The 27,737-nt window shown below is 45.9% G+C and overlaps 1 protein-coding gene across 1 annotated transcript; it reads right to left on the bottom strand.

Annotated features, from left to right (window-relative positions):
- Positions 1–270: 270 nt before the first annotated feature.
- CHRNA4 (cholinergic receptor nicotinic alpha 4 subunit) lies at positions 271–22,952 on the bottom strand. Its single transcript, XM_026862186.1, has 6 exons — positions 22,409–22,952; positions 21,002–21,153; positions 17,578–17,622; positions 17,377–17,486; positions 6,486–7,866; positions 271–861 (listed from the first exon to the last, which is right to left on the bottom strand). Exons 1-6 carry the CDS (start codon positions 22,467–22,469, stop codon positions 736–738), a joined length of 1,875 nt encoding a protein of 624 aa, XP_026717987.1. The 5' UTR covers positions 22,470–22,952; the 3' UTR covers positions 271–735.
- Positions 22,953–27,737: the final 4,785 nt, after the last annotated feature.

Genomic DNA, 27,737 nt, shown 5'->3' with positions numbered 1-27,737 from the left:
CAGGAGCCGTAAGTTGGATCCAGGAAATTTCCTTTGAAAGCATGCTCTGAAGCACGGTTTGAATTTTAACCCCAATTCTTCCCTTCATTTGCATGATCCTTGCTCAGCTGCGGTCCCCATGGCTTCTGAAGGGCATCGACCAAAGTGAAGTCTGTCAGTATAAAGACTACTAATGATCACTCTTGGTCCCAACGGGGCTGAGCTGCCTCAAGCAATTCTTTCAGCCCTTCCAGTCTTTACCAACTGATCACAGACCACATCCTGCACAGGTATCCCAAACCTGGATCTTTATTTATAAAATTACTCATACAGGGACACACAGTCCTCAACCACTTTGGCTTGACAGGGCAAAAATTACTAGTCAGGGCACAGTGAGACCTCTGAAGACAAGTGGAACTAATTTGCTGGGGGCTGGTTTGTAGATGCGAAGCCTCTTTATGCGCTGCTTTAGGGAACAAGCTCGTGTTCTTACACTGCTGAGTATATGCCAATGGATGCCACCATGCTATGTACAGACTTTAATAAGAACTTTTCCCCTAAATTAGATGGAGGAGATGAAAATGGCTTGGTAAAATGATGCGACCTTGGAAAGTATTCCCAGAGAGCTCTGGAGCAACTCAAGCACAGACACGCAGTAAATTATTCAAAGGGCTGCCTCCATTTCTCTGCTCCTTTCCTTCCAGGTTATCAAAAATCCACAGAGTGGGATATAATTTCTTCCTTCTGGGGCTATATTTAAATCATCCCTGCCAGCCATGGTGGGAGGAAGAGACCAACAGTTCCCAGCAAACACACAATGATGAACATCCAGAGGAAGATCCTGTCAATGACCATTGCAACGTACTTCCAGTCTTCCTTCACCTGGGAACACAGAGATGAAAGGCCCTTTAGTAACGTTTATTTGAGACTAAAACTTATGAAGACTACTAGTGCTTTAATTCCAAAACAAGATACTTTCATTTAAGCCCAGAGATAGGAGGGGAAGGTCTTGCTTGAATTATTTAGTGGTCCTATATGATGGCAAAGATTCGTTCTATCACTCTCTGGTTCCCAGACTGTGTGGGTGTGCATGTGCAATTGCAAACCCTGCTCACTGCTCCCCAGGGGTGACATACGCCCGTGGATAATTAAGCTCATCTGCACACTCACTATCCCATTTTCCATGAGTAACAGCTGTAATTGGGTGTGTAAATGAGGCAGCGATTCAAGCTGGGGTGGGGGGGGGGGAAGAAATTACTCCCTTCCCCATGCTCGTGAGCAGATTTGCTTACAGATGAACAAAGCCAACTCTTTCTGCAATGGGATTTACAGCTTTGGGTGAGTAAGCAGTGAAAATGAATCAGAAAATAGAAGTGGTCTTCCTCACTCTGCTTTTTTTTCCCCCCTTTTGTTTTGCTGTGGGAGGATTTTCCAGCGATTCCTCTCTGGGGAGGTCTAGTACTTATTAATACCATCAGGCAAGAATTGTAAATGGCTATTTCATTAAGTAAGAAACCACATACATATGAAAACCTCTTTTATTACATTGCTGTTATTAATTTCTTTCCCAGGAAGAGGACTGATCAGATGGCAAAGTTTTATTTGATATGGCTGTACCCATTATAATCTCCTACAATATACCACTTGGTGATTAATAGACCCGAGGGCTGAAATTTGGCACGCTGCCGTGCTCTTTAGGGAAAACAGCTCAGCAGGAGCCAGCTCAAACCTCTTCAGCGGCCGTGGCTGCAGGTAGTCAGGAGCGTGGTGTGAGGAGGAGACAGCAAAGCCAAGGCTGCATTTTGCTGGGGCTGCGTTACTGTGACCCTGAGCAAACAGTGGTTTCGCCATGCCCAAAGCTGCCTTGTACTCTGGGCCGTAGCATGAGTGAAAAGCACAGCACAATGGTCATGTAACACTAATGGCACAGGCCTTGTCATCCACAGATCCTAGGTTTGTTTTAAACTGAGATAATAATGAGGGAGTAGCCAAGAACAGTAGGTGTGAGCTAGAACACAATTTGTAGGAGACTTGGCTGGATTATTATTATTTTTTTTTTTTAAGGATTTGCTGATTATGCTGAAAATTCGTTTTGGTAAAGGAAGCAGTCCATAGAAATAGCCATTTGGAGCAGATGATGTTTTCACAGGTATAGTGGCATCTTCAGGTCCTAAAATAATTATGATCTGTTAAGCACCAAACAAACAAGCTGTGAGCACAACACAGTGACTCTGTAAACTCACCTTGAGTCTTCTCTCTCTTCACCAGTCATGGATGCACCACTAAATTTTATCTTACACCTTGTGGATGGTACAGCGAAATCATGATGTGTCAGGAGAGAATATCCAATCCCGGCTTCCGTGCCCAATGTTGTGACATTTTATTGAGCTAGGAGAATTATTCCTTGCAGGTAAGGTACGTGCATTTACCTCATTTTTGGCATGGCGAACCCTTCACAAACTGATCATGAACCTTCCAATGTATTTGTGAAGTACCTGTCATCACGCTGAGCCTCACGGCAGACAAGGTTTAGCTGAAGTAACGCAGCCAAGTGAGCTCTTTAACTACACCTCTTACTATTTGCCATGTGGACTGCTTGGTTAGGCCTTTAAAACATCTGGTATTGTTCTGGCCCCTTGGCTTCGAAAGCAGCTTTGTAAATTGGGAAATGAGGCAACACGCTGGAGAGCAGATCGTATTTTCCCATCATTTGTTCTCTGAACAAAGCACCTTAAATTTCAGGAATACCTGAACATTTTTTTTAAAGTGTAAGAATCGGTTAAATATTTTCATGCAATGGATAATTTTAATCCCTTTAAAAACAGAACCAAGTTAAGCAGGTCTTTACTATTCAATAGGCAGAGGTAAACAGATGTTCATCCTAAAGCTTGTCGGGGGAAACCATGTTGATTTATTATTGTCCAGCCCTTAGCACATCCAACTGTAAATAGGGTGAGTAAAAGAAGTAGTGACCCTTGAAATCTAAAGGAATCCTCTCATCCCAAAGATTAGGTCTCAGCGGGTAACTCCCCTTTGCTGCACTTGGTTTTGGATCCACCCGTCACTTGCTGAGAGTTGGAGTGAGTCTCTGATGCTTAAAATTCCTCATGGGAAGGGCAGCTAAGCAAGCTCTGGATGATTGTGTTTATGGGATTGGTGTTTCATGACGCAACCGACGTGTGACGAAAATCTGAAATTTACCAGCCAGTGTCCAACTGGAAAGCTGGATTGAGTAAATAGTTCAGGCAAAGTAAACTTTTCTGAGTATTCATGCTAGTAAAAGTAGCTAGATCACATGAAGAAACCAGATGAGTTTCTCTTTGAGAAGAGGAAAAATGGGAGAATAGGAACAACCTGAGAAGTTCAACAGAGATTTGCTTTCGAATGTAATGGTGGAGGCATAAATACCCAGCCCATCTTGAAAATGATGGCTGGGAGTGCATCAGGTGTTTGCAAAATCGATATCAAGCTTCAGACCGAAAGCACGGAAGGGTGAAATGGGAAATTATGGAGAGAGAGTAAAAAGAAAAGAGAAGGAAGAAAAGAAAACGATCTGAATTTTTTGGGTCTTTTTTCTGTGGCATTTCCCCGTGGTTCAGCACCTCACGTGGAGCACGATCCAGAGAGGCCTCTCTGACAACATCTATGCGGCTGTCAACATCTGCCACCCCAACTGTATTTTGATTAGTTTTTAAGAAGCTCACTCAAAACTATTTTGGGGAAAGGATCAGGGTCAGGAACCAGATGAGTCCCCCACCCCCAAGTTCCCCAAAAAGTGCAGGAATCTGCAGCTCTTCCCTGGCCCAGCGCCTTGCAGGGTGGAGCAGAGCATCCTGCCCTAGGACCCCGCAGAGGCTGGAGGTGCCTTTATCATTCCCGAGCCTCAGGATCCAGAGCCTGCGACACAGATTAGAGCAGTCCTGGGGCGTTTTATTGCACTTTGTTAAAAATAAACCAGCGAGATTATCCCGTGTTTCCTCCCTCTCAGCTACATTCTCTCCCCATTTTTATTTTTTTTTTTTAAGCTGTCTTCAAAGTCTCCTTATTAGATTAGCCTGGAGATGCACACACGCATGAGGACAACACAGCTTTCCAGATGGTGCTGTTGGTGTCTGGTTATTTTGGCTCCTGTGTGACATGCAACTTGTTTTGCTTCTCAGTCTGTAATTAATTTCTAATGGCATTTCTATCGTATGCTGGGACAATTTGGTCTTGCATTTCCCCCAGTGTACCGTTGTGCGGGTATTGTTTGCAGATATCTTTTTGTTACAAACAACTGCCTCTTGCATTTCTCATTTTCTCTTTGCTGAAGCACTTAATTAAATGAGCTATTTACTTTTAATTTAGAAGCACTGCCCCTGTGGCAATGGTGTTTTAGGAAAAAAAAAAAAAAAAAAAAGACAGGAACTTCAAAAGCAGCTCTGTTTTCATTCTGGAAAGGTGCATGTCTCTGAAAATATTACCCAAGAGACAGCAAGCTGTGTCTCAGGGGCTGCAGCTGCATCAGAGCTGCCCGCTGATAGATTTGTTGAAGACTTCCATGAAGAAATGCCACAATTTGATTTTAAGATGAAAGCAAATTTCTGACTACTGGTTTTTGGTTTTTTTTTTCCCCAATAAATTCTCACTTTATTAGTTCAGTTCTGCTCCTCGCAGTAAATTTAAATTCCAGAAGATCCTGTTTTCTTCTCCTTTGTCATTTCCACCAGGAGAAGAAAAGTGCTTTCCCACTTAACATTAGATGGATGCAGAAAAATAAAATAGTCTGGTGCATGGGCAGGCCTGGGGGTGACCCCTCTCCGCTCATTGCTGAGAATTTTCCTGGTGCCTTTGCTCAGAGGCTGGGTAGGCAGGAGGTCTGGTCAGAGCCCTCAAAACTGCTCATTTTCCTCTGCTTTTGCTGTTTAACGCTGTAAATAGCTTTGTCCTCGGGATAACTGCTTCATTTAAAGAACGAAATAGTGGAAGATATAGGTAGAAAAATTCACGGTGCCTGAAGACTGTTTTTATTTTAAAGAAAGTCGCAATCAAGGATTAAAAGGAAAGAACCCTCGCAAGGTATTAATTGGCTCGGTTCTTGATGATATCAACAAGCTTAACAGAAAAAGAATCGGTTGAAATGGGAAGTATTATTGGTGTAATATTCTTTCATTTGCACCATGGGGAAACAAGTGAGTTAAAATCAGCTGACTGCCACGGGTTTGCTTGTGATTATTGCTGGGAGAAGAGAGCAGAGCTTAATTCCCTCAGTCCTAACGTGCTGGTGAAGTGCTTTAACCTGGCAAAGAATGCTGGGCTGCCAACTAATGAAGATGGGGACTCACGGCCCATCTCTGCTCCAGATTTGTTCCGTGACCTTGAAGAGGTCACCTCTTCTCTGTATTTTGGCCGTCACTCCTCAACGTGAGGAATAAACAGTTACTCCCTCAAAGGGATGTTGGGAAATACATTAAAGAACCGAGTTCTCTCAAACTATGGTACCGGAGAGTGTATAAATGGACAGTAGCACTTCATCTTTTGTTGCTGCTGCTAAGTGCTCAGTGCTGTGAAAAATGCAAAGACACTCTTCATGCCCTGGAAGCCTTGCATGAAAGTATTATGGCTGTGACTGTAGATCTTGAGAAAAATCGGACTGTGAGCATTGCTGACAGATCCCTCTGTGAAAAGCCAGGTAAGACTTTTCTTTAGTTAAGAACAGTAACTTCAGGTTATCTTGTGGCTTCCTTCGTTATGCCCATAATTAGCTGGCACACTGTTCCCATAGTATCGCCGGGGAAGAGCTCCAAGAGGTGTGAATGGATGTGGCATTTGTACATGCATCACCATCTCCATGAAAAGAAATTCTTTCAGGCTCTACTTTCCTTCTCTATTTGTAGCCGTATTTACCCCTTCAGAGGAAGTGTGAAATTTCCCTGTCCACCCACCTTCCTGCCCAGAGCCAACTGCTCCAGTGGAAGTCCACTGAGGAGGCATTGCATCACGCAGAGCTAAACATACCCTGCAGCGTCCCCGCGCTACTATGCTCTTCCCACACCCGCAACCTATTTTGGGAATTTGCTTTCCCAGGCTCAGTAGCCAGAGTCAATGCCTAATAAAAACCAGAGTGTGAACTCCCCGTCTGCCAGAGGCTTCTCCATAAAGAACGTCTGCTACGTTCCCAGCAGATGACTGGGGTTTTTTTGGATCTTCCACAATCTTAGCTGTTTCCTTCCTACCTAACAACAATTTTACTCCTATTTTCTGCTGGAGAATCCTATTTTTCTAGAGCAGCTCTGAGCACGGTCTGGTGGTGCCACCCCCTTGGCCCACATGCCTGCTAAGACCCCAAAGGACAAACTCTCCAGCTGTGCCTATAGTGGCCGATGTGTACAAAAGTCACAATATCAGGGATGGCCGAGCCTGCCTCAGCAAACACACTCCCTGTGCAGCCCCCAGGTTTGGTGGGGCTCCCTTGGCAGATAATTTTGGACTGGCTCAAGGAGAGCAGACTGAATTAGTGTACTTACTGAGAAATCCGCATCTTCTGCCCGCAGGTGGTCCGCGATGTAGTGAACCCCTTCCACTGCCAGCTTCAGGGCTGGGGACATCAGCACAAGATGTTGCTCTTTGGCGTTGTGATTCTTGCTTCCTTGAGCTGGTGTGCCAGCTGCCTCGCTCCTTTTGCATTTACACTTGCACTGAGAGGGCTTGTTCTGCGGCTGCTCTTCATTTAGGTGGCACCGCTGGGATGCTGGAGAGCCAGTGGATTGGCCATTGGTCTGGGAAGAGTCCTCCTGCAAGTAGCAATACTGGATACTCCGGGACCTACAGCGGATATTCCCTTCCTCTGCCTTATGGGGGCTGTACATCTGCTGAACACTTAGCGATCTGCCTTTCAAGATGGAGGTGGTCTGGGTGTCACTCAAGGGGTGGCACGAGGGTTGTGGAGAGGGGCAGGTCACCTGTACAGGCTCTGGGTGCAACACAGAGTACTGCCCAGAAGGGGACTTGCAGACGGGCTGAGGCTTGGCCGGCTCCTCGAGGTGGGCACAGAAGGAAGAGGTGGGTGATGGATCATTACTCTGGGGGCTGGGGGAAGATGAGGTAGTGAAGTTGGGTTCCGCATCGAGCTCGGACCAAAGCCTTGGTGTATTGGTTATTTTGTGCATGGATTCAATGAGCTTCTTGCAATTGTCTTTCACTGCAGAGGGACGTTTCATGAAGAGGAGGCGTGGGACTATGTCAAGGAAGATCCTCCTCACCCAGTCGGGCATCGTGTGGGTGCGTGGGGAACGATGGTGCACGTTGAGCACAAAGACAGTGATGATAATAGACAAGGTAACGAATATCATGGTGAAGAGAAGATACTCTCCAATCAGAGGGATGACCAAGGAGGTAGAGGGGATGATCTCCGTGATGAGCAGCAGGAACACAGTGAGGGACAGCAGCACGGAGATGCACAAAGTTATCTTCTCTCCACACTCAGAGGGCAGGTAGAAGACCAGGACAGTCAGGCAGGAGATTAGCAGGCAGGGGATGATCAGGTTGATTGTGTAGAACAGTGGCAGCCTCCGGATAATGAAGGAGTAAGTTATATCCGGGTAGATTTCTGTGCAGCATTCATATTTCTTGCTGTTGTAATTGCCCACAGCGTTGATGATGACCCATTCCCCGCTCTCCCAGTAGTCCAGCTGGTCCACATGACTGTGCATGCTCACCAGGTCTATCTTGGCTTTGTCATAGGTCCAGGAGCCAAACTTCATGGTGCAGTTTTGCTGGTCAAAGGGGAAGAAGGTCACATCGATGCTGCAGGAGCTTTTATAGATAGCAGGTGGCATCCATTTAATTCTCCCATCATAGAAGAGGTGGGCCTTGGTCAGGTGGGTGACTGCAAAGTCACCGTCAGCACTGGGGAGAGATAGATAAAAAAAGACTAAGGCTTCTCTGGGATATCTCAACTTTGTTAAAAAAAATAATAATAAAAAAAGGGATATTTAGTGCCTGGCTTCCAAAAAAGCACTTGGGGCACCGGAGAGGTGCAAGAGGAACATCATACGCAAACACTGGATCTGGCCACTCTACCCAGTGGGTTTCACAGTCTGTCGGTTTATGCAAGAGCTAGATTTGCATGCAAATGTCAGCCCTCACTTTGCATAGGTCAGGCCCTTGAGGTGAATATACACAAGTTTTCAACAAAGGTGTCCCATTAACACCCTGGAGAGGGCTGAGTTTACTTTAGAGAGGTGGGAGAAACCACTATCAGGTAGTGTGGGTGTGGGCTCTGCAGAATTAATTGTGACAGCTGCTATAAATGAAAGAGTGTTGGGTAATCATTCAGTCTCTTACATGAAAAACAGCAAGCACTTCCTATTAATAGGAATAATGAAAGTTAATCTCTTGATTTCCCAGTCAGGGAGAGAGCTGCCTTTTGTGGTGTCTTCTTACAGGGACTCTCAGTTGGGGTCTGCGTGCTGGTATAAGATAAATAGATAACAACCCAGGATTTTATATCAGAAAGCCATTTTCCAGCCAGTGTAAAAGCTATTCCACACACAGCATTTTTTTTTTTTTTTTTTTTTTTTTTTTTTGGTTTAGATCTGCTTTTCTCAGCTGATCAGTGCACTGATTCCTCCCAGCACCGTGCTGTGCACCCGTGACAGCGGCTGCTTCCAGCTCGTCATGGGGACTGGGATATGGATGAAGAAGATCCGAAAAGGCAACAGAGGAGGCAAGTGCACTGGGGATTTGGCGTTGGAGAAAAGGAGGGAGACTGAGAAACCCTGGGAATGGGATCCCCAGCCCTGGAGACCTCCACCTGCCTCAGCATCATCAGCCACAGCTCCGCTACTACACGTTAAACATTGGGCCTGACTCTTGGCCCTGTGTGTGGAGGCCACAGCAAGAAATTAGCTCATTAACAGATCCAATTAGCACAGCAGGCGATTAACGCCCTGCTTGGCTATGCCATCGAGAGGGGCTGTTCCCTCCCTGCTCTCAGTGAAGAGCGTATGTGGACTGTGACACTTCAACTCCGTGTCTGGAGCCACGGGTCCTTTCTCTACAGCAAAGTCCTTCTTCCAGGCAGCGTCCGCAGGCTCTGCAGCCTGTTAGCTTACACAAAGAGGCAAAGCTGAAGCTTTCAGAGCTGCACAAGCAACACAGCTCCTTGCTGGAATAATCGTCGTGATGGGGACTGGGTGTTTGAATCACAAAATTGCACCTTTACCTGAAAAATGAGCCAAGCCCCTACATCCGCTGCCCTCTTTGTGCAGTGACTGGCTGAAACTTCAAACCCTCTCCCCTCCCTCGATTTCTATTTGCAGACAGAGGATTTTGGTATTCTTGGACGGTCATGACCTGGATCAAACACCCTGGTTGAAATAGCCTTCAAATGCGGATGAGGTTTGGATAGAGATGCTTTTTTTTTTAAAAAAAAAAAAAAAAAATCATGAGCAAATGCCTGAAATCTCAACCAAATGAAGCAGGTGCAATCACTTTGTAGAGCAATGCCCTCAAGTCTAGCTACAGGAATCAAGGAAAGAGCATTCAAAAAGCAGGGAGGGAACTGGGGACCATCTCACACACCCGGCTGAAGCCACTGCAGAGCTCAGGGATACAGAGGGAGAAGCCTGTTGGGTGATGCTGCGTCACAAACAGCCACGCTGCTCAACAAAGGGGAAGCAGAGCAGGGAAGGGAGAGCTTCTGCTAAAAACTTGAGATGAATTATTCAGGCTGCTATAGATGGAAAGCTTTCTGATCCTGCCCAGCCCTTCCAGCTGGAGCCGATCCAGCCTGCAGCCACTTTCCCAGCAATGGGCAAAGTCCCCTGGCCCTGCTCCGCTGCTTCAGTGCTCAAACGTGCCGTGACAGCAGCCGGAGAGCGACGGGGTGCACGGGGACACACACACCTCTCCTCTTCCTCACCAGCAGCAAGATAAACAGCACAGGGACCGTCCGGCAGGGACCCTCACAGTGCTGAAGGTAGAGCAACTTCCCTAAATTTATTTCTTTAAGGAGACCATCCATAAATTCATAGGAAAAAGGGAAAAAAACCCTCAAACTTTCTGCTATTTCGTCTTGCCCCATGAAGCATCCTCGTCAGTCCCTGACCACACTGGTCTCCGGTAAGGCTGGTGTCGTGTGGTTTGTTTTGGTAAACAGCAGCAGGATCTGGCCCTCAGGAAGCGTCTTGGCTAACTTACGGTATCTAGACAGAGATGGCACATCCCCCCAACTCCCAAGATCACAGCCCAGATCTTTGGTTTTTTGAGACAGTTTTCCAGGTTGCTTGAATTAATGGTAAAAGAAACTCAGAATTCCTGCGTGGTGGAGAACCAGTTTTTTACTAAAGTCGTCTTTGTTTCTATAATTTAAATTATATTGTCTTTGCTCTTTGTGGCAGATTTTGGAAAAACGAACACAAAAAGACCCAGTGCTTTTTAACCTCTGGACTTTTTCTAAAGCTTTAAAATGTCTTAAGACAGGAAAGCAGATGTGTACAAATCCAGACTAGCTGGTCAAACTGTTGTGTCTTAATCCAACACAAATAAAACCAAGCAATGACACTGTGCCACCCAACCAACTCCTTTCTTATCGCTTCATTCTCAAATCTAATTTACACTCCAGGACCACTTGCTCTGGATGAAAATAATCTTTTTTTCTTTTTTCCTCCTGGGTTTTGCCTGCACTCTAAAGCCAGATTGAGACACGAAACATGCACAGCAAGCAACAGTCCGGTGTTTGCTGTACTCGCTGGTTTCCTTTATACATCTCGATAGGAATTTGGAATCCAATTCTGGATTTAATGAGATCTCTGAGGCACGATGAAATCATTCATTAATGGAACAGTATGTGGTTGGACTCATGTTACAGAAAAGGGATAACGGGCATCCACTAGTGTTTCCCTTCTTATTTGGAGCAATGCGTAAGTGGCTGAGTAAACTACACAGGGGCGTGTATTTCCTTTTGAAAATCATTGGAAAAGAGCTTGAAATTCTTGCTGAAAATTAATCCAGAAACAATAATAATTCACGTAATTGTGTTTCATTCCCAGAAAGGTCTCGTCTGGCAGTTCTGCAGCCTCTGCACCACTAGCCACACACCTCTCTTCTGCAAGCGGAGATGTAACCAGAGGGATGATGATGATCTCATGCATCAAGTATTTCCATAAATGATCTGATTCTTTGATGAAGAAGATATTTTTTAAACCGTTCGCCTAACAAACGCAGCCTCATCAGGCTCACACATCGTTACAGGTAACGCGGGTACCGCCTTCCAAGCTGCAGTGCCACGGCAGGAGTGAAACCAGCAGCAGAACTTCTTGCCTTTGAGTCAGCTAATGACTCTCACCAGCCACAAACCACCCCGGGATCCTCCCGCTTCGCCCTCACCAACCTAACAGGGCTGTGAAGCAATTCCTGACTTTACTGGGCGCGTTTGAACTTCTCACTGCAGTTCAGCGTAGAGATATTTGAGCAATTCGTAAGCAGGGTAAATGAGCCGTGCTGTTGTACGTAGACTCCATCTAAGCCAACTATAGCATGCAAAGGTAATGTTGGCAGGTGTCTTAACCCTTCATGCATACATACATTTTTTGGCTCCTTCCCCAAGATTAACCCCCACACTGGACCTTCAAGCATATGCTTACCAGATTGGAATCTACTCGTGCCCTGATGTTGCTTTTGTCCTGGGTGAGGCTTTCATTCTGCTCCTCTCGACACCAAATAGGGAGCAAACTAGGTCACTTGGCTGTTGATGGTCTTCCAAAGGCCTTCCCCGGTCTTCTCCAGGGGATGAAGGTGAGACAACTGACCCCAGATGAAGTCTGCAGTTAGATCAGGGAAGCCCTGTTTTCTTGTGGAAAGCTTTGCTGTGGGAAAACCCTCTCCTGGCCAAGTTATGCCGACAGCCCTGGCTGCATAACGTGAATATTTCCTCAGACAGGAAGGTGGGAGATCTGATAGAGTGGGACGGAGAAAATCCGCAGTCATTCCTTTATAGCAGTCGCACATTTTCTTCTCATTCAGTCTAGATCACTGTATTGTGACAGTTGTCACGAAAAACGATTTGGGAAGAGGAGCAAGCGCAAGGTGAACATCACAACAAGAGCCTGAGATTTAAGATCAGGATCTCCTGATTACTCTGACCTGACAGCTCTAAAAATCTGTCAGTAATAAAGTACTAGGGCTCCTACATGTTCACATCAAATACAACAGTGCACACCAATAAAGAGGAAAGACAGTTGCTTATTCCTTCGCCAACAGAAACAGCGCCGCTGCGTTCTGCAGCTTTTGATTCCTCATTTCAAGAATAAAGGCTGATCTTCTAAAATCTAAGTTTATAAGGTTCAAGACCGGCATTGTTTTACTGACAGTCATCAACCATATTTCATTAAAAAGCTCGGCTGATGGTGATATGTTGGTTTTTGGGTTTTTTTTTACCAGCTTCTATTTTCCCTGCAGTTGGGAAGATACATCATCTCACAAAATTAAATGTTTTCAGAATGCATGTAAATGAGGCACACATTTATTTTCATTTCTGATGATACAATTTATATCCAAACAGAGCTTTAAAAGCCTGAAAATTAGTTATATATACATATGGATATAGCAAGAATGTCCTCATTTAAAGCATTTTTCATTGAACAGCAGTAACCAAAACAAATTAGAGTTTCAAGAATGTTTTTTTTTTAAAAAAAACGTACCCTGCACCCTTCTGGTAGACATTAAAGAGATGCTTCCGTAATGCTGAGATTAAAATACTCTTCAAAACCAAATCGGAGAATATTTTATTTAACGATTGTTTTGTAGTTACCATTTTAGCAGCACAAATTCACGGGTTGGAAGGGACCTCTGGAGACGATCCCATTCAAAGTCCCTGCTCAAAGCAGGGTCAGCCTCAAGAGGATCAGAACCTTGACCAGCTGAGTTTTAAAGATCTCCAAAGTCTTGGCAACTTGAGTACAAAACACCTTGGGTACGCAGATGGAGGTGTCTGTGCACTGAGGTGTACTTCTTCAGGTCACATCCAGCTTTTGCTTGCTTCAGCTGTTTAGAACTCAGTGGTAACTGATATTTTGATTGTTCCTCAGGAAATAAGCCCCTGTCTCAGAAATAGCTGTGCTACACCAGTGAAATGCGCACAAGTTTCTCAGAAGGCTCTAACAGTGCTGAATTTGTGCATTTTGCTTCAATTCTTCCCTTTGCTAAGCACCCTCCTCAGCACTTTGGAGGCAAAACTCTAGCTCTGTCCTTAGCGTAATGGTAGGGGAAGTCCTTGGATGCTAACACAGCACCAGTCCATGAGACAGATCCCTCTTACAGATTTCTTTCTATCAATTCCTGTATTACTGGGTAGAGCTTGGCAGCAAACCTCAGAGGCATCTGGAGATCTCATTCCTCTCCAGAAACATTAAACTCCCAGAAGAATCAGGAAAGCTTAAGTGTGAAGTAAGCTATTATGGGCCTATCATAAGTACAACCTGGTGCAAAATGAGAAGACTCTGCAAGTACACACATACACACAAAGAAAAATGTCAAGAACGTTTCCGATATTTTAAAGGTTAGACCAGGGCATCTTTTGATATTTCTCCTCCAAACATCTTTGGGATGAGTCAGGAAACCGGTGTTACTCTAAGTGTCACTGGTTTCAAGCATCATAGTACAGTTCAAACGAACTCATTGCTTCCTCATGATTTTCAAAAGCTGCCTGCCAGATGATCTAACCCAGCCCAGTCATCCTTTGTGTCCATATTACCACTGGGTTAAGTCCTCAAGATAGTTCCTACTCCTAATTACAGAAATTTGTGCCCAAATTCTCTTAGTGTATGATCTAGTCATTTAGTCTTTTTTTTGTGTTTTGTTTTTTTGTTTTGGGTTTTTTTTGTGTGTGTGTTTTTTTGGGGTTTTTTTGTGAGGGTGGAGGCTGAGGCAGAGATTACTTTTTTGGAACAGCTAACACCGGAAAATATTGACAAAACAGAAAATTTTGAAGTCTGAATGTTCCCAAGTAGCTTCTTCCAAGGTTTTACAATCATCAGGCTAGAGAAGGCAAATGCTATGGTGTTATCATGAATATCCAGTTGAAAAGCAGCCAGTGAAGCTCACATTTCAAGTGCCCTGCCCATCATTAGGCTCAGGGACATGGTCTTGCATTCCTCTGGGCAGCCTTTAACAGCTGGAGCACCTGGCTGTAAATCTGCAGTTTCAGGATTTTCTCCTCTGGAGTTTCAATGTTGGATGGGGTCCAAATGGCTCAACACAGTAGTGGAGAAGCAAAAAAAAAAAAATTGAAATGCAGCCTCAAGAGCTTATTCTCTGTTTAGACAAAAAAGCTTTTTTTTTTTTTTTTTTTAAATTTACAAAGGAAAACTAAAATGTGTGTAAAGTCCATTCATGAATGGAAAAAAATAAGTCAAAGCAGAGGATAATTCATTTATAAATGATTTGGTGGTGTCTGAAGAGCCTTTACAGCCTCAGATAAGGAACAGCTGGCCTTCTTGGCAGAGGAAGAGGCTTTGTCGCTTCCCTATTAACTCATATTCCTCTGTTATACATATGCTTTGTCACTTCTAGTAGAAACTATTTACAGAGTCTTGGAACTTCTCTCATCAAGCCTGAAAATTCAACAGCATATTAATTTCCCTGTAGGATATTAATTCGGTTTTACATTCCTTATGAATGTTGACAACTACATATACTCTCTAGGCCAAACCAGCTGAATTTACTGATTTAATTTGGGCCTCTAGAGTGGATAAATGGAAGTTTTTGACAATAATGAGCTTAGATATGAGAATAACCTCACAACAAGGGGTTAGGTTTCCTTAAAGATGTAAATCTCAGAACAATTTAAATTTCACTATTTCCATATATACACACCAAGGTGAAAACGGAAGAGGCATTTGTGTGATCTCCTGCCCAGGAATTCTCTTTTCCAGAGGATACCACCCCAAACAGAAATACAATACTTCTGTCAGAGCATGCGATAAGCGATAAATAGCTCACAGTAAAAAGCCTGAACAGTGCCAAAGGCCAGTGTGGCCACTCACTCTCTCTTCCACCAAGGTCTCCGCACACATTCTCTTGCTCTTAGGGACTCAAAATTATGTGCATCTATTTAAATTCCCTCTAAACAATACATATATTATATAATATGTAAAATATGAGAGAGGGAGTCCTTGTTAGCATCACCCATGACTAGTCACTGCCTTTTGCAAAGCCTTTCGTTCTGAAACATTTCGAGCCGAGATGCCCACAAGGAAAAACACTGGTTATGCAGTTGGGGAGCTGCCATGCAGAAAAGCCTCATCTTGGTGTCCTGTCACACCACGGATTCTGCCTTGCACGCATCGCTTTTGCCCTGCAACCCCTAAAACCCAGTTGTTAGAGCAGCGCAACCGAGATACTGACTGTGGCTTCAGACGTGTCTGACAGGAAGTTAGGTGGAAGAGAGAAGAAAACCATTTATGTAAGGCTGTGTGAAAGACTATGGGCAAATGTAGCTCTAAAGAGGTATAGAATTAATGTAAAACCATTACTGACTGGCTAAGGGTTGGCGCCTGCACCCATGTTTAATTCATACATAAAGGAATCAATTAAAAATGCATGATAGACTTAAGATAACCAACAGAGGAATTAATGATTATTAATGGGAGGTACGGATAAAGGGAGAGAAGTAGTTTGGATTTAGGTAGCTGGGGCACTAGACCTCCTTGCAATGGTAGCAGGTGACCAGGCAGTTAGACTGGCTACCTGCCACACCTCCCTGCAAGCCAGACTGGGCCAAGCAATCTGGCGGGCAAGGCTGAAGGACTCGCACCCCAGAGAAGGGGGAGGACATTCCGGACTAGCTGCTGTGGCCAGCAGGTAGGCAGCTGGCCCTGGAGTCCCTCTAGTTCTCAAGTGACAGCGGCAAGGGACTAGGAGAGCAGGGCAGAGGGGCAGAAGCCAAAGGCTACCCCGCTCAGAGGTCTGGGGGCTGCTTTCATCCTCAAGTCTTAAAATGTTTAGAGCACAAGAGGATGCCGAGGCCTCCTTCCCTAGTGCCAGGGCCCTCCTGGCATAGACCATGCTCTTCAACCGCGGTGAGCCAAGGGAGCAGGTGCAGAGATGACACATCAGGCTCTTGTGTACCAGTAGCTCCAGCAAATGGATGGTTTGAAGCACAAAGATCCCATAGACAACGGAGGTTTGTGCAGCACTATTTCCTTCGGCACTACGGTCCACCAAAACAACCACCAGAAGCTCCAAAAATACTAATCCTTACCATTGTCATTAATTAAGCAATGAGAAGGACAAGGACACCCATTTTTTTCCAGAAGAAGTTGTGAACACCTTTCTTGTCTGAAACGGGAGGCACTTGTAATATAATATTCATGCTCACAGAGTGTCCCTGTGGGACTGGAGGGTTCAAGTGCCTTGGAATTAGTCCCAGCCTTTGGTCTAATCTCCAAAAGGCGCTATGTGAGGGTGCAGTGATTTCCGAGAGGTTTGCAATCGCGCCACACCACTGAGGATCGGAGACGGGCTAATGGGAACGATAACAATTTGCATAGTCTCCAAAGCTCACAATCCTCTGGACAGATTTCCCCTTCAGCCGTTTTCTCATAACAAAAGCATAATCATATCAAACTAGAACCAGGCAAGTGTTTATTAAAAATGAGCCTGGCTTCCGCTGTGTTTTCTCCGAGTGTTAGCCACACACAAAGATGGTTTTGTTTGATGCTTGCAGTAAGTGTTTTCTCTGGAGCCTGTGCTGGGGAGGGAGACTGGGATACCCTACATCCTAGGAGACTGTGAGCTCTGCTACGATAAGCCAAGGAGAAAACAGTCTTGGCACTTGGACAGTCTTTCTAAGAATATCAACAGGCTCCAAAGGAAAGAAGAAAAACAACCACCCACTCTCTAAGAAGTGTCCATACAAGGAACAGATTTTAAGACATCAGGGACAAATAACTATTAAAGAATAATTCGAGAACTGTATTGAGCTGACCCAAAAACCTGTATTTGTAGACACACAAGTCTGACATGTCTCAGCATATTTTCCTTAGTAACTGGCTTCTCCAGTTGATGGTGATGAATTAGGTGAGAGCGCCTTGGTGAAATGAATTTGAAGAGGACTGAAAGCTCAAATCCAGTTCAATTGTGTATCATCTGACATGTGAAGAGAAAACTACACCTGACATCCCCCAACAAAACTTGCTGTTCAGAGAAAGGATTGTTAGGAGAACAAAGCCCCGGTGATGAATGTTAGTCATGTCATTTAAGACACGTCTAGGACTGATATTATGAGAATTTAAATAGAATTCAACCACAGAGAACAAACCAAGGAGGAATAATTGCAAGAAGCACCTTAACAGTATGGGCAGAGAAAAATCTGTAAGGATGGGTTTGGCCCCTGGCCACAATGCTCAGACTCACTTGTTGTAGAGGACGATATCCGGCCTCCAGATGAGCTCCGAGGGGATTCGGATGGATGTGACATTTTCATACTCCTGGGGGTCCCAGCGTAGCTTATAGTCGTGCCACTCCTGCCAAAACCAAGGTGGTTACAAAGCTGGGAGGGTTCAGATCACAAAATTGAAAAGGAACATGGAAAAACACGTATTTTGGCGCACCCACCTGCTTCACCCACACGTTCGTGGTCATCATTTGATTTTTCTCATCCTGAAAGGCAAGAGCGGATAATGGTTACAAAAGCAGATGAAGCAGCCCAAGGAATTTAATTTCTCTTAGTTGTACTTGATTTCCGTAATGATAAATCACCTCTGCGACAAATGTAAGTTCCATCTTCGAAATAAAAAGCAGATGTTTCCATCATTTAACATGGGACAGGGCACAGCTGCCTGAGAGCACTGAACAGCTGAGCCTGCACCTAAGCAATCTTGTGAGCAGACGGACTTGAATTTATTGGGATTTTCCCCGGTGCTGATTGATTCAGCCTAGGATGATGGGCCCAGGCAGAGGAAAGAGCTCCACAGCTTGGCTTTGAGCTGAGCACTGAAGGAAAGGGAGCGATGGAGAGATATATATGTCCTTACTCACACATGTGTATGTGCGTTACAGTGCTCAACTTCAAGTCGTGTTTAGTACTTCTAGTGTGAAACAGCCACGAACAGAGCTCTGGAAACATGAAACTCAGCAGTGTTTCTTCTTCTACCAAATACATGAACTTAAGAGCACTGTGGATTGGATTTTATGAATAAAGCCAAGCCACTCTGCTGACACATAACCCTTGGACAGCTGGGGTATACCCATGCTGTCAACTGGTAGAGTTTTTCCCCAACTCTAAGTAGTATGGAAAGGCAGAAATATATACACACACAGACTTTTAAATAATGTAAGGCACATATAATGCTGGCAACACTGCAGTAGAATTAATTACTGCTTGTTGCTTGCCTTGCATGCTTGTTATAATCTATATGCAAACAACTAAGATGAATCATGTGGGGCAGAGCCTAGTGCTGGTCTAGTGTCACACGGCAGCTCAGAGCTTATTTGTGTGTTCGTTCCTTTTCTCTCTCTCTTTGGTCAGCATCAAAACTAGCATGATTGGCAGGGCCCGTTTGGAGGCAAACTGCTCTTCATTAAGCTGTGGCAATTCGAGATTAATTCTGAACATGGAAAAGCCAAGAGATTCAGGTGGGGGGCTGTGACTCCCCCTTGCTGGGCCTCCTCACTGCTGTTGTGGCACCTGGTCCCCGCACCTGGTGTTAGGGACCAGAAGCACACAGAGGAAGGAGGAATACAAAAACCATTCAGATGAGCAGCAAAGAAATGGAAAAAATCCAGCCACTTCCTTGGGTGCCGATGGGAGATGAGGAGTGGCACTGGAGGAGGCTGCATGCCCTGGACTAGACCAATCCTTGAGCATCTGCTTCTCTTCCATTTTGCAATTCAAGCATCTGGGAGTCTCCACCACAGAACCTGCACTGGGGATCCCAGTCTCACAGGCACTACCCTTTACCGGAATTTTCCTCCCTGTCTGGGTGCAGACCCTTGGTGGGAACTCCTGCCCATCACTACTCCCAAGGGCTCTGCCATCCTCCTGACCCAAGCGAAACGTGACTCTAGTCCTATGGTTTGTCCTCACAGGGGGGGTTTGCCATGTGCTAATGGCTGCCTGCCTCCTCCACCAGCACGGCCAGCTGACTTCTGCACGGGGACAGCAGGTGATGCTGCAGCTGACAGTGGCGTTGCACTGCCTGGCCTCTTTTCCCAAGGTGAACCCAGCACAGGGGGTCCTGCAGAGACATGGGCTTAGGAATCCCAAAGGGTTTCTCAGTGGCTGCTCCTAGACACATGCTTCATCCCTTGCCACTTTTTTCTGAGCTCAGAAAACCCTCAGTACGCCGGGGTAAGGTAAGGACACATAGGGATGTCAGGTTCCACATTGATTTTTTTTTTTTTTGTTCCCCCCTCACCCAGCTTTTGTCAGCAGGAGCTGGGGTTTGAATGCGGCTCTGATTTCTCTTTCAGACTTCTTGTCGTTGGGAGCCGAATGTTGGATCTAACAACTGCAGCAGGGTTTGCACCAAAACAGTGTCACTGTCGGGAAGGGGGAGAGACAGCTGAAGTGCTGCAGTGGTGGGAGGGGGTGTCATCAGTCCCCAGCCACGGGGACCGGGGCAGGAGGGGATGAGAGCTCTCCTCCAGCAGTGCCCACTGCCCCGACACAGAACTGCTTGCTAGTTGCACTTCTAACTACTGACATGATTTTAAGAAGATTAATTCTCCTTAAGTAAACTGAGAAAAGCACTGTGAAGCAGGTGTATCGATTCCCCCTCTCCCACAATTCAGCAGCTGCATAATGGAAAGTCTCTCTCATGCCTCCACAGTCACTAATGTCTCATCTTTAGTCTTATCAATTATTCAGATGAGAACTGTACAACTTCAACATTAGCAACTGCAAACAGCCCTGGATCCCTCAGGCTGACGTAAGGGAGAGGAGAGGAACGGAAGACCATTTCCATGCTCCAAAGCTGGAAGCTGATGGCTTGGGCAAAAGGAGATGCAGCTCTCCAGCACCCAACGTCTTTGCTTGCCCGCCACCCGCACCACCTCGGCTCCGGTTCCTCTGCATCCCAAAACTCAAAATATAAAATGTTGTGGAGAGTCATCTGCTACAGTTGTCCCACACCAGTAACATCTTTAAGCTGCATGACACTTTCCATTATCACCCCTTGTACTCTGCCACAGGAATACAATAAAAAGTGACTGAAAGCCTCCAGAAACAAGGCCGATACTTGGTCAAGAGTTGTGCGTCTACACAAATACACTGTCCCAGGACATGACGTGTGCAAACAGGGACAGGAGGGAGAAGCGTGTAGGAGCAAGGTCTGTACAAGCTAGAAAGCCTCTGTGTGTGCTTAACTTCTGCAGCCCTGCAGGGATCTCCTTCGGATTCAACACTTGACCCCAACACACTGCAGTAGAGTAATCCTTTAAACACCATTTCAGCGGGCATCAGTGCGGAGCGCCAACCACTCCTTTTTGTACGCAGCGCATGCCGTTTACACATGTGCAACTGCTATTTGAGCAAACGTTCAGAGACAATTTTCTTGTTAATATCTGCCAGATTAGCTAAAAACCCTCAAAACTTTCGTTTGCAGAAAGCTCTTCAGGCAAGCGGTCTTCCAGAGATACATAAACCACCGTTCCTATTAGTTTGTGTAAATTAGTGTTAGTAATTATGGCTCAAATTCCAAATCAGCTATTTATTTTTTGCCTTAGCCAAGACTCTCTGGCATTTACGCCTGTTGCTCCACTGCTTTGCTGTGGCCGGTCCCACCAGTTTTGTTAAGGAATTTAAAATTTTGCCTATAGTAAACGAAGAATAAAGGATCCGCTTTGATGACCAGCTACTCACAGGAGTCATCCCTCATTCCAGCAGAGCTCTCTGCATGATAACTCTTCTCTGCTGAGAGCAGAGGCTTCCCAAGCTGACCCTGGACCAGTCTGTAAAGCCCACATCCACCAGGAGCCTCTCCCTGAGCCCTGACCCGGTCAATCTTGGCTGCTCATTGCACTATTGGGTTGCACTTACAACATCGATGAGCTGGGCAATGGACAAGCCGAAGCGGACGAGGACCACATCAGAAATGTTGGCGACGGGGCGGGACCACTTGTTATAACCAGAGAAGAGTTTCTTCAGGAGACGCTCCTCCGCGTGGGCTCGGGTTTCCACGTGGCCGAAGGCTGTGGGGAAGGCATGGGGCACAGTGGGGTGAAACACGCGTAGCTCCAAGCACCGGCATCGCTGGAGCCGCCTTCTGGGGGGATCCCCAGGCTAAACCCAGCGATGGGCAAGTAGGGACACATAGGAGGGTGATGCCACCCTGGTGACTTGCCTCTCTGCTACCCCCAGGCATTGCCAGGTATTTCTCTTTCTGTTCACCCACCACAGCCAATTCCCAATGGAGGGTTTCCGTTGCAGAGCAGGATTGGTCTGCAGAAAGTGAAGGCATCACTAAGACCATCTGAAAAACTCTAGACGGGCCATTCCCACCTGAATCTGGACTTATTTTTGTGGCCACTTTGCAGCAAGATTCTAGCCCTAAAGTCTGCGAGCAGGAAAGAGGGATGCTAGAAGGGCAAGGCAAGAAGGAAAAAGTAGCCTCCTGTTAGGGATTTTGGATCAGATTTACACATAAAAACTGGCACAAAACACATCACACACACACAAAAAAAAAAAAAAAAAAAAAAAAAGTCTCTCACAAAAAATGGTGGGTGAGAAAGAGGATGGGGGGGAAGAGCACAAACTGGGTAACAAGAGAACAGTTTTCCTCAATAACGACTTCAAAAGTTCGAGGCTACAAGGAGCAGCCCTGACTCTGCACATACACTACGGGAACTATCGAAGGTGCTTGTTGGTTATGGAAAAAAAAAATAAAAAAATTAAAGCCACCCTCCTTCGGGGGGCTGCCAGGGGAGCTGCGCTCCCATGCCGGCTGCACGCAGCCGCATCCTCCGCCGCGGGCGGTGGGGAGAAGGAGCCGGGGGCTCTCCCCGCATCCCTCACGGAATATGGCTCCTACTTACTCTGTAGCTGCCCTGGATTATACAAAGGGAAGCATTAGCCGAGCGCTGCCTGTGCTCTCCCCAGCCGGAGCTGTAGCCCGGAGACACATTAACACACTTTACCCAGGGAAGAAAAACCCAGGCTGGGAGGAGGATGGTGAACCCCTGCCTGTATCGTCCCTCCTGTCCCCTTTCCCAGCGCGGCTTTAACCCTTTCCCCATCACAGAAAATAAAAGCAAAGCAGAGGGGTGGGTGTGTGTGTGTGTGTTTGTGTTTGTGTTTAGGGGACCCGTAACGATGGGGCAGGAGGATGCAGCAGTCGGGGGAAATTCCTTGTTGACAGGGACGGGAATTCGCAGCATGCCTTTGAGAGGGATAAGGGAGAAAAGAGCTAAGGAGCGGAGCAGGGGTAGAAAAGCTTCTCAAACTTACCGGGGAAGACGCTGGCACACAGCAGGAAAAGGAGGTTTCCTTTAGACACGAGAAATCCCATCGTGGAGCAGAGCTCAGGCTCTAGCACGCAGAGTCTCCCGTCAGGACAACTTTTCCTCTCTGAGTCTCTGGATCCTCCAGCTTCATTCCCTTAAATTCCTTTCTTTCTCTCCCTCTCACCTGCCTTTTGGGAAGGGATAATAGCTGGTGGTTTGGTTTTGCGTTTTCTCTTCTGATTCCCAGCTCTCCCTCCTAGAAGGATGCTCTTCCCTGGGACACGGACGCACATACACTTGCAAGAGATGTGGAAGGGCTGCAGAAAGCTCCTGTGAAGAGACCTGAAACAGCCTCCCCGGGCTCTCCTGCTCTCTCCTCTTTCCTACGGAGGGGGGGGTTTAGCTGCTCCGTTTATTTGTTGCTGCCGCCGCTGTTTTCACCCTTCCCCCAGCCCTTCCGACAGCCTCTGCTGATTTTCCTGCTGATGGGCCCCCGATGCCCACGCCAGCCCTTGGTGGAGCAGGGAGAGAGCACAGTATGTTTGTATATTTAATATACTTAGACCTGCCCACCTCCTGCTTAGGAGGAGGAGAGAATCTGTGCGCTCCAGCGAACAGGCTGCAGGGGGGAAAACTTTTAGCGTGAGAAATAAAGGGGGAGATCCAGACCCCAGGTGCAGCCCAAGGTGATGGGTATGGGGCCATCTGGGATCTTTATAGCACCTGAAGCCCAAACAGTCCTTAATTAAGGAAAACTGTCTGTTCCATCTTATCCAAGTGCTTTTCAAAATCACTCCTGTAGACTATCAGGGTAATTAGCCGGAGAGATATTTCTGGCCTGGGTATGTATCCTTGCTGCTGACAGTTATTGGGCTGATGAACCTGCCCCTGAGAACAGGGCTGTGCTGGGTGCTGTGCAATGCAGTACAAATCCCGCTGTGAGCCTCTGCCCATCGGCAACACGCAAATCAAAGGTGAGACTGAGACAAGAGGTTGTTTGGGCGTACCTTAAACATACCACGAATAACCCCGTCGAAGCCTTTTTGTGGAGGAAAGGATAATTCCCAGTGTTAGCAAGGAATTATCACTCCGGCCCTTCATCTCACTTCCCTGGTTCCTCGCACGGGAGACACAGAGTAGAGCCTTCTCCATTTCATTTTAAAACTAGCTTTGATATTAACACAATTACTTCCACGCGGATAGCAAATGGATTTCATTTTCAGGCAGGGGTAATGTTGCCAGTTGCAGAATTAATCAAAGTCTGTTCTAATAATACTAGCTACATATTTTATGTATAATAATTTCTCTACTCCCAAAGCACCTCAAATATCTTCCAATATAATAGATTGCTGGCTGAAAATGGGGAGGATTAAAGCCACAAGAGAAATTAGATCTGTAGTGAGATTATAAATAACATCAGTGTAGTACCAAACTTGGCTTGTCTTTTCTTGTCTCATCTCTTCCTCAACAGTTGTCAGCCTTTCAAAAGACAAGCCCACCATATTTTCCACTGGGTGTATGGGCTCCTGTATGCTTTGCCTGCCTTGCTTTCAGTGTCCTGACCCTCACTGCAGCACCTGAGCACCTGTGACATGCTATAAAAATTCGTAGTGCTCCTTCCAGCGAACCATCCAGCGTTAATTTAATAAACTGCAGATGTGAGATCAAATTAACTGAAAGCTGAAATGCAGGTTTCGATCCTGAGAGCCAGATCCTGTGCAGCACTGAGCACCTCTCCCTCGCCCAGCCAGCAATAAGGGAGCAGAAGGGTAATCATTCCTCATCGGGGCACAACCAGCACACTGCAACCCCACGTTCCTAAACATCCATGCAGCAACCAGAAAAATCCATTTCTCTAAACCCCTTTGCTCTATGAAATCTGGAGGGAGGGGGATGTCACTGCAGCTTGCACACTCCTCTGCTCCTCGCTGGGTCCAGCACTGATCCGTCCAGACCCATTAAATGGGGAAATCCTGGGTTTCAGCCCATTTCATTCCAGCAACAAGCACCACGTACAACAAATCTAACAAATTCCCAAAGGCTCATGGCGGGGAAATAGGATTTCTAAAGGCCATTTTTCAAGGAGGCTGGTACTCTGCACAGGTCACACATTGGGCGACCAAACCCAAGGGATCCAAGATTAGCTATTCCCTTTTGAAAACCTTGGCCATAAATACTACAGGTATCCTTGACTACAGCCCCTCCTGCACAGAGCTGATTCAAATCCCATGGACAAACCCCATCCATCTTCACCTTGCCTTGGTTTCTATGCTGGCAAGCAAGGTAGCTTGGTGAGCAAACACTGCCTTTAGATTAACCCTATAAATAATTTTGATTAAAAAAGGATTTCCTTCTTTTGGAAATTAATCGTAAATCATTGTTTCTTATAAGTGAAAGGTTTATCCCTCACCTCCCTGGCCCTGTTTTTATATGATGTGGGGAACGAGCATATTTTACAGAGGTTTCTGTGCCTTGAAGTGACCTTGTTAAATCTCACTGCCAGTTTCTTTCTGCATCATTGGGCCATAACAAAATTTCCATCAGCTCCTGTGTGTATTTGGAAGGCAATGTCTTCCCCTGGTAGATGTGCAAGGGACTCAGTCTGACTGGGACAAAAGATGCCATTTAAAGGTTTTAATGATTTTTATTGTGGGAGAAAGCTGCGACTCCGGCCTGATTCTCAGGCATCTGGCTTTGAGCCTCCTCATTATTATTATTATTATCTTCCTTTGTCTGAAAAAGTCATGGATAATTTGAGTAATCCAGATGTTCACAAAAGCTGAATGCAAACATCCCAGCTATTGAAGACTGTAGACTGAACTAAACAGAACTAAAGCAGTGTTTCCCCTGAGGTTTTCAATGAAATCTCAGACTTGTCCTTGGAATAAGGGCAAGCCAGGAACAAGCTCAGGTTCAAGTGTTTTCAGTCATTTAGTAGAATTCCATGATTTCCCAAGAATCTTGTAACTCTTGAATCCGCTGTCTTGCATTCTGCACTCCTGCAAATCTCTTCCTCACTTTACGGCTTTCTCAAATAATTTTTATCCGATAAAAGGCACTGACAGAAGGTCCCTAAGAGTTGGGTACCTGCATATAAACCGTGCCTGAGCCCCCTCTCCTGCCATCACTAGTTCAATATGGAAAAAATTCAACTGCTCAAGGAGGCAGAGGCACGCTGCACTAACAGGGAGTCCCAGGACTGCACGTTTCCTTTGGATTTGCCCTCTCTCTCCATGATCTTGTCTTGGATGTCACAGCCAGCTCTCCAGAGCAAGCCCTTGGCCTCTGTTTATTTTGTAAAATGTCATCTGCATGTTGGAATCTACAGACGTGGGACATAATAATGATAATATCTCCTTACATGTTCTCTGTTTGGGCTTGACACAGGGGACAAAGCTGGTTGATGGAATGCTGGAGCAGCACCATCTTTGCTTTCAAAGGTGATCTGATTTTTTTTTTTCCTTGTCTCCATTCCTGTGATAAAGATTTCTCTCTCCTGGTTCCTGACTGCTTTGTCATCAACAGAATCTTCAGGTGGAGCAAAAGCAGTAGGAAAAAAAAAAAACAAAAACAACACTGAAGGGGGAGAGATCTCCTTTCAGTGAAATGTGCACTGAAATGAGCAGAGCAGAGGGATGTGCAAGGCTGTTTCTCAGAAGAGAGGGCTCGATCTGCCTCTGGGGAAATCTGCAAGGTCCTGCTGGCCTCACAGGAGTGGCTGATTTATTCATATTTATTTCAGATTGCCTGTGAAGTGCCAGAAGACATTGAAAGACGTAAATTAAATATTTTTACTGTGTAAGAGACTTTCGGCCATGCAGGAAAGCTGGGACACCTGCATGGAAGTAAAAACAACAAGAGAAAAAAGCAAGCGTAGTAACGATTCTTTCCAAAGCAGTAGATATGGTCACGAAGCCCAGGTTTCTCCCAGGCTTCTTTCTTGGGAGTTGGCTGTGGAGTGGACGGGTTTCCAACCGTACAATACTACTGTAGCCTCTCATTATTTCCTGGAGCATCCTCGTGGCAATGACCCGACTCTGGGAACAAAAGCGGTGTCATGGCTTTACAGCCAGAAACCAGCTTTCCGTTGGTGATGAGCATCGCGTCTGACCTGCTGCTCCAAAGTTGCATCAGCCACGGGATTCCTTGCTAGACCAGTTCCTATCAAAAAGCACATGCAGGGAGCTGACAAAACTGGCAGCCCCTTGCCTGGCAGCCGGGCTGTGGGTACTCAGGGCCACCACAGGCTCGTGTCCCCCAGGCAGGGCACCCCAGTCCTGACCCAGGACACCCCCCCGTGGTTCCAGCCATGTGGAGATGCTCAGCAGGGCACGGAGCAGAGAATATAGACACTTCACAGGAGGGCAGCATGGCTAATGCAACATCTATCCCTCCTCTCTGTGAGCTGATGGAGGTTTGAATCCAAGTGCAGGGGCCCTAATGCATCAACCTATCGTGTTGTCTTGAAATTCCTGTGCATTACTGAGATGGGAGTTAAGGGAGCTCGGCACCTTGCAGAATTAGCTATATATCTCTGGATATTTTTTTTTTTTTTCTGTATTTACCTCTGGACAGGCTGTGCTGATGGAGAGCAGGGGGAATTCTCTCACCACCTTTGTCTCATGGCTGGTTCCCACTTCTATCTCCCCTCCACAGCTGTGTAACGTGGGGATCATCTTTTTCTCTGACTCATGGTGTCCACCAAATGCACTAATCCAGATATTTCTTCTTCTCTGGATTTCTCCTATTCCCGTTCCTCACTCAGACATATCCTGGGAATTTCTGGATAAGTCTTATTATTAAAAAAGCAACAAGAGGATTTGTGATTCTGGTTAAGCAACAAACAAAGTGAGTCAACCACTGAAAGTGGAAAGAAGCAAAGCAGCAAGTCGTGGCCTCATTAAGGCCTCCAGTTCTACAACTATTAAAGACCTCATGTTACAAATCAGATGATCCCCCACATCTTATTTGTAAATGCCAGACTTCATTGTAAAGAGCCCGTAGAGAGCAGGGAGGCAGCTTTCACTTCTCTCAAGATCCAAGAAGATGGATTTTTTAAATTGGAGAACAGAAGCATGTCTCTCCAGACAAGTTTGTTCTCCAAGGATAGCTTTGATTTCACTGCTCAGCTTTGTAGATCTAAATTAGGCTCTTGTCCTTCCTTACCAGAGGGCAAATGCTGTCCAATTCATTTGCTAAAGAAATCTGAAGTTGACTGATTGACAAATCCTTTCCCTTTTCTCTTCATAATCAGCACCAGCTACAGATCACATCTTCCCAACCAACACAAACCTGTCCAAGGACGCTGCATGCTACAGACAAAGCAGGGCTTG

Source organism: Athene cunicularia (assembly GCF_003259725.1).
Source record: "Athene cunicularia isolate RWA chromosome 20 unlocalized genomic scaffold, athCun1 chr20_part1, whole genome shotgun sequence".
Lineage (NCBI taxonomy): Eukaryota > Metazoa > Chordata > Aves > Strigiformes > Strigidae > Athene > Athene cunicularia.
This window is presented reverse-complemented; position numbering and strand designations above follow the sequence as displayed.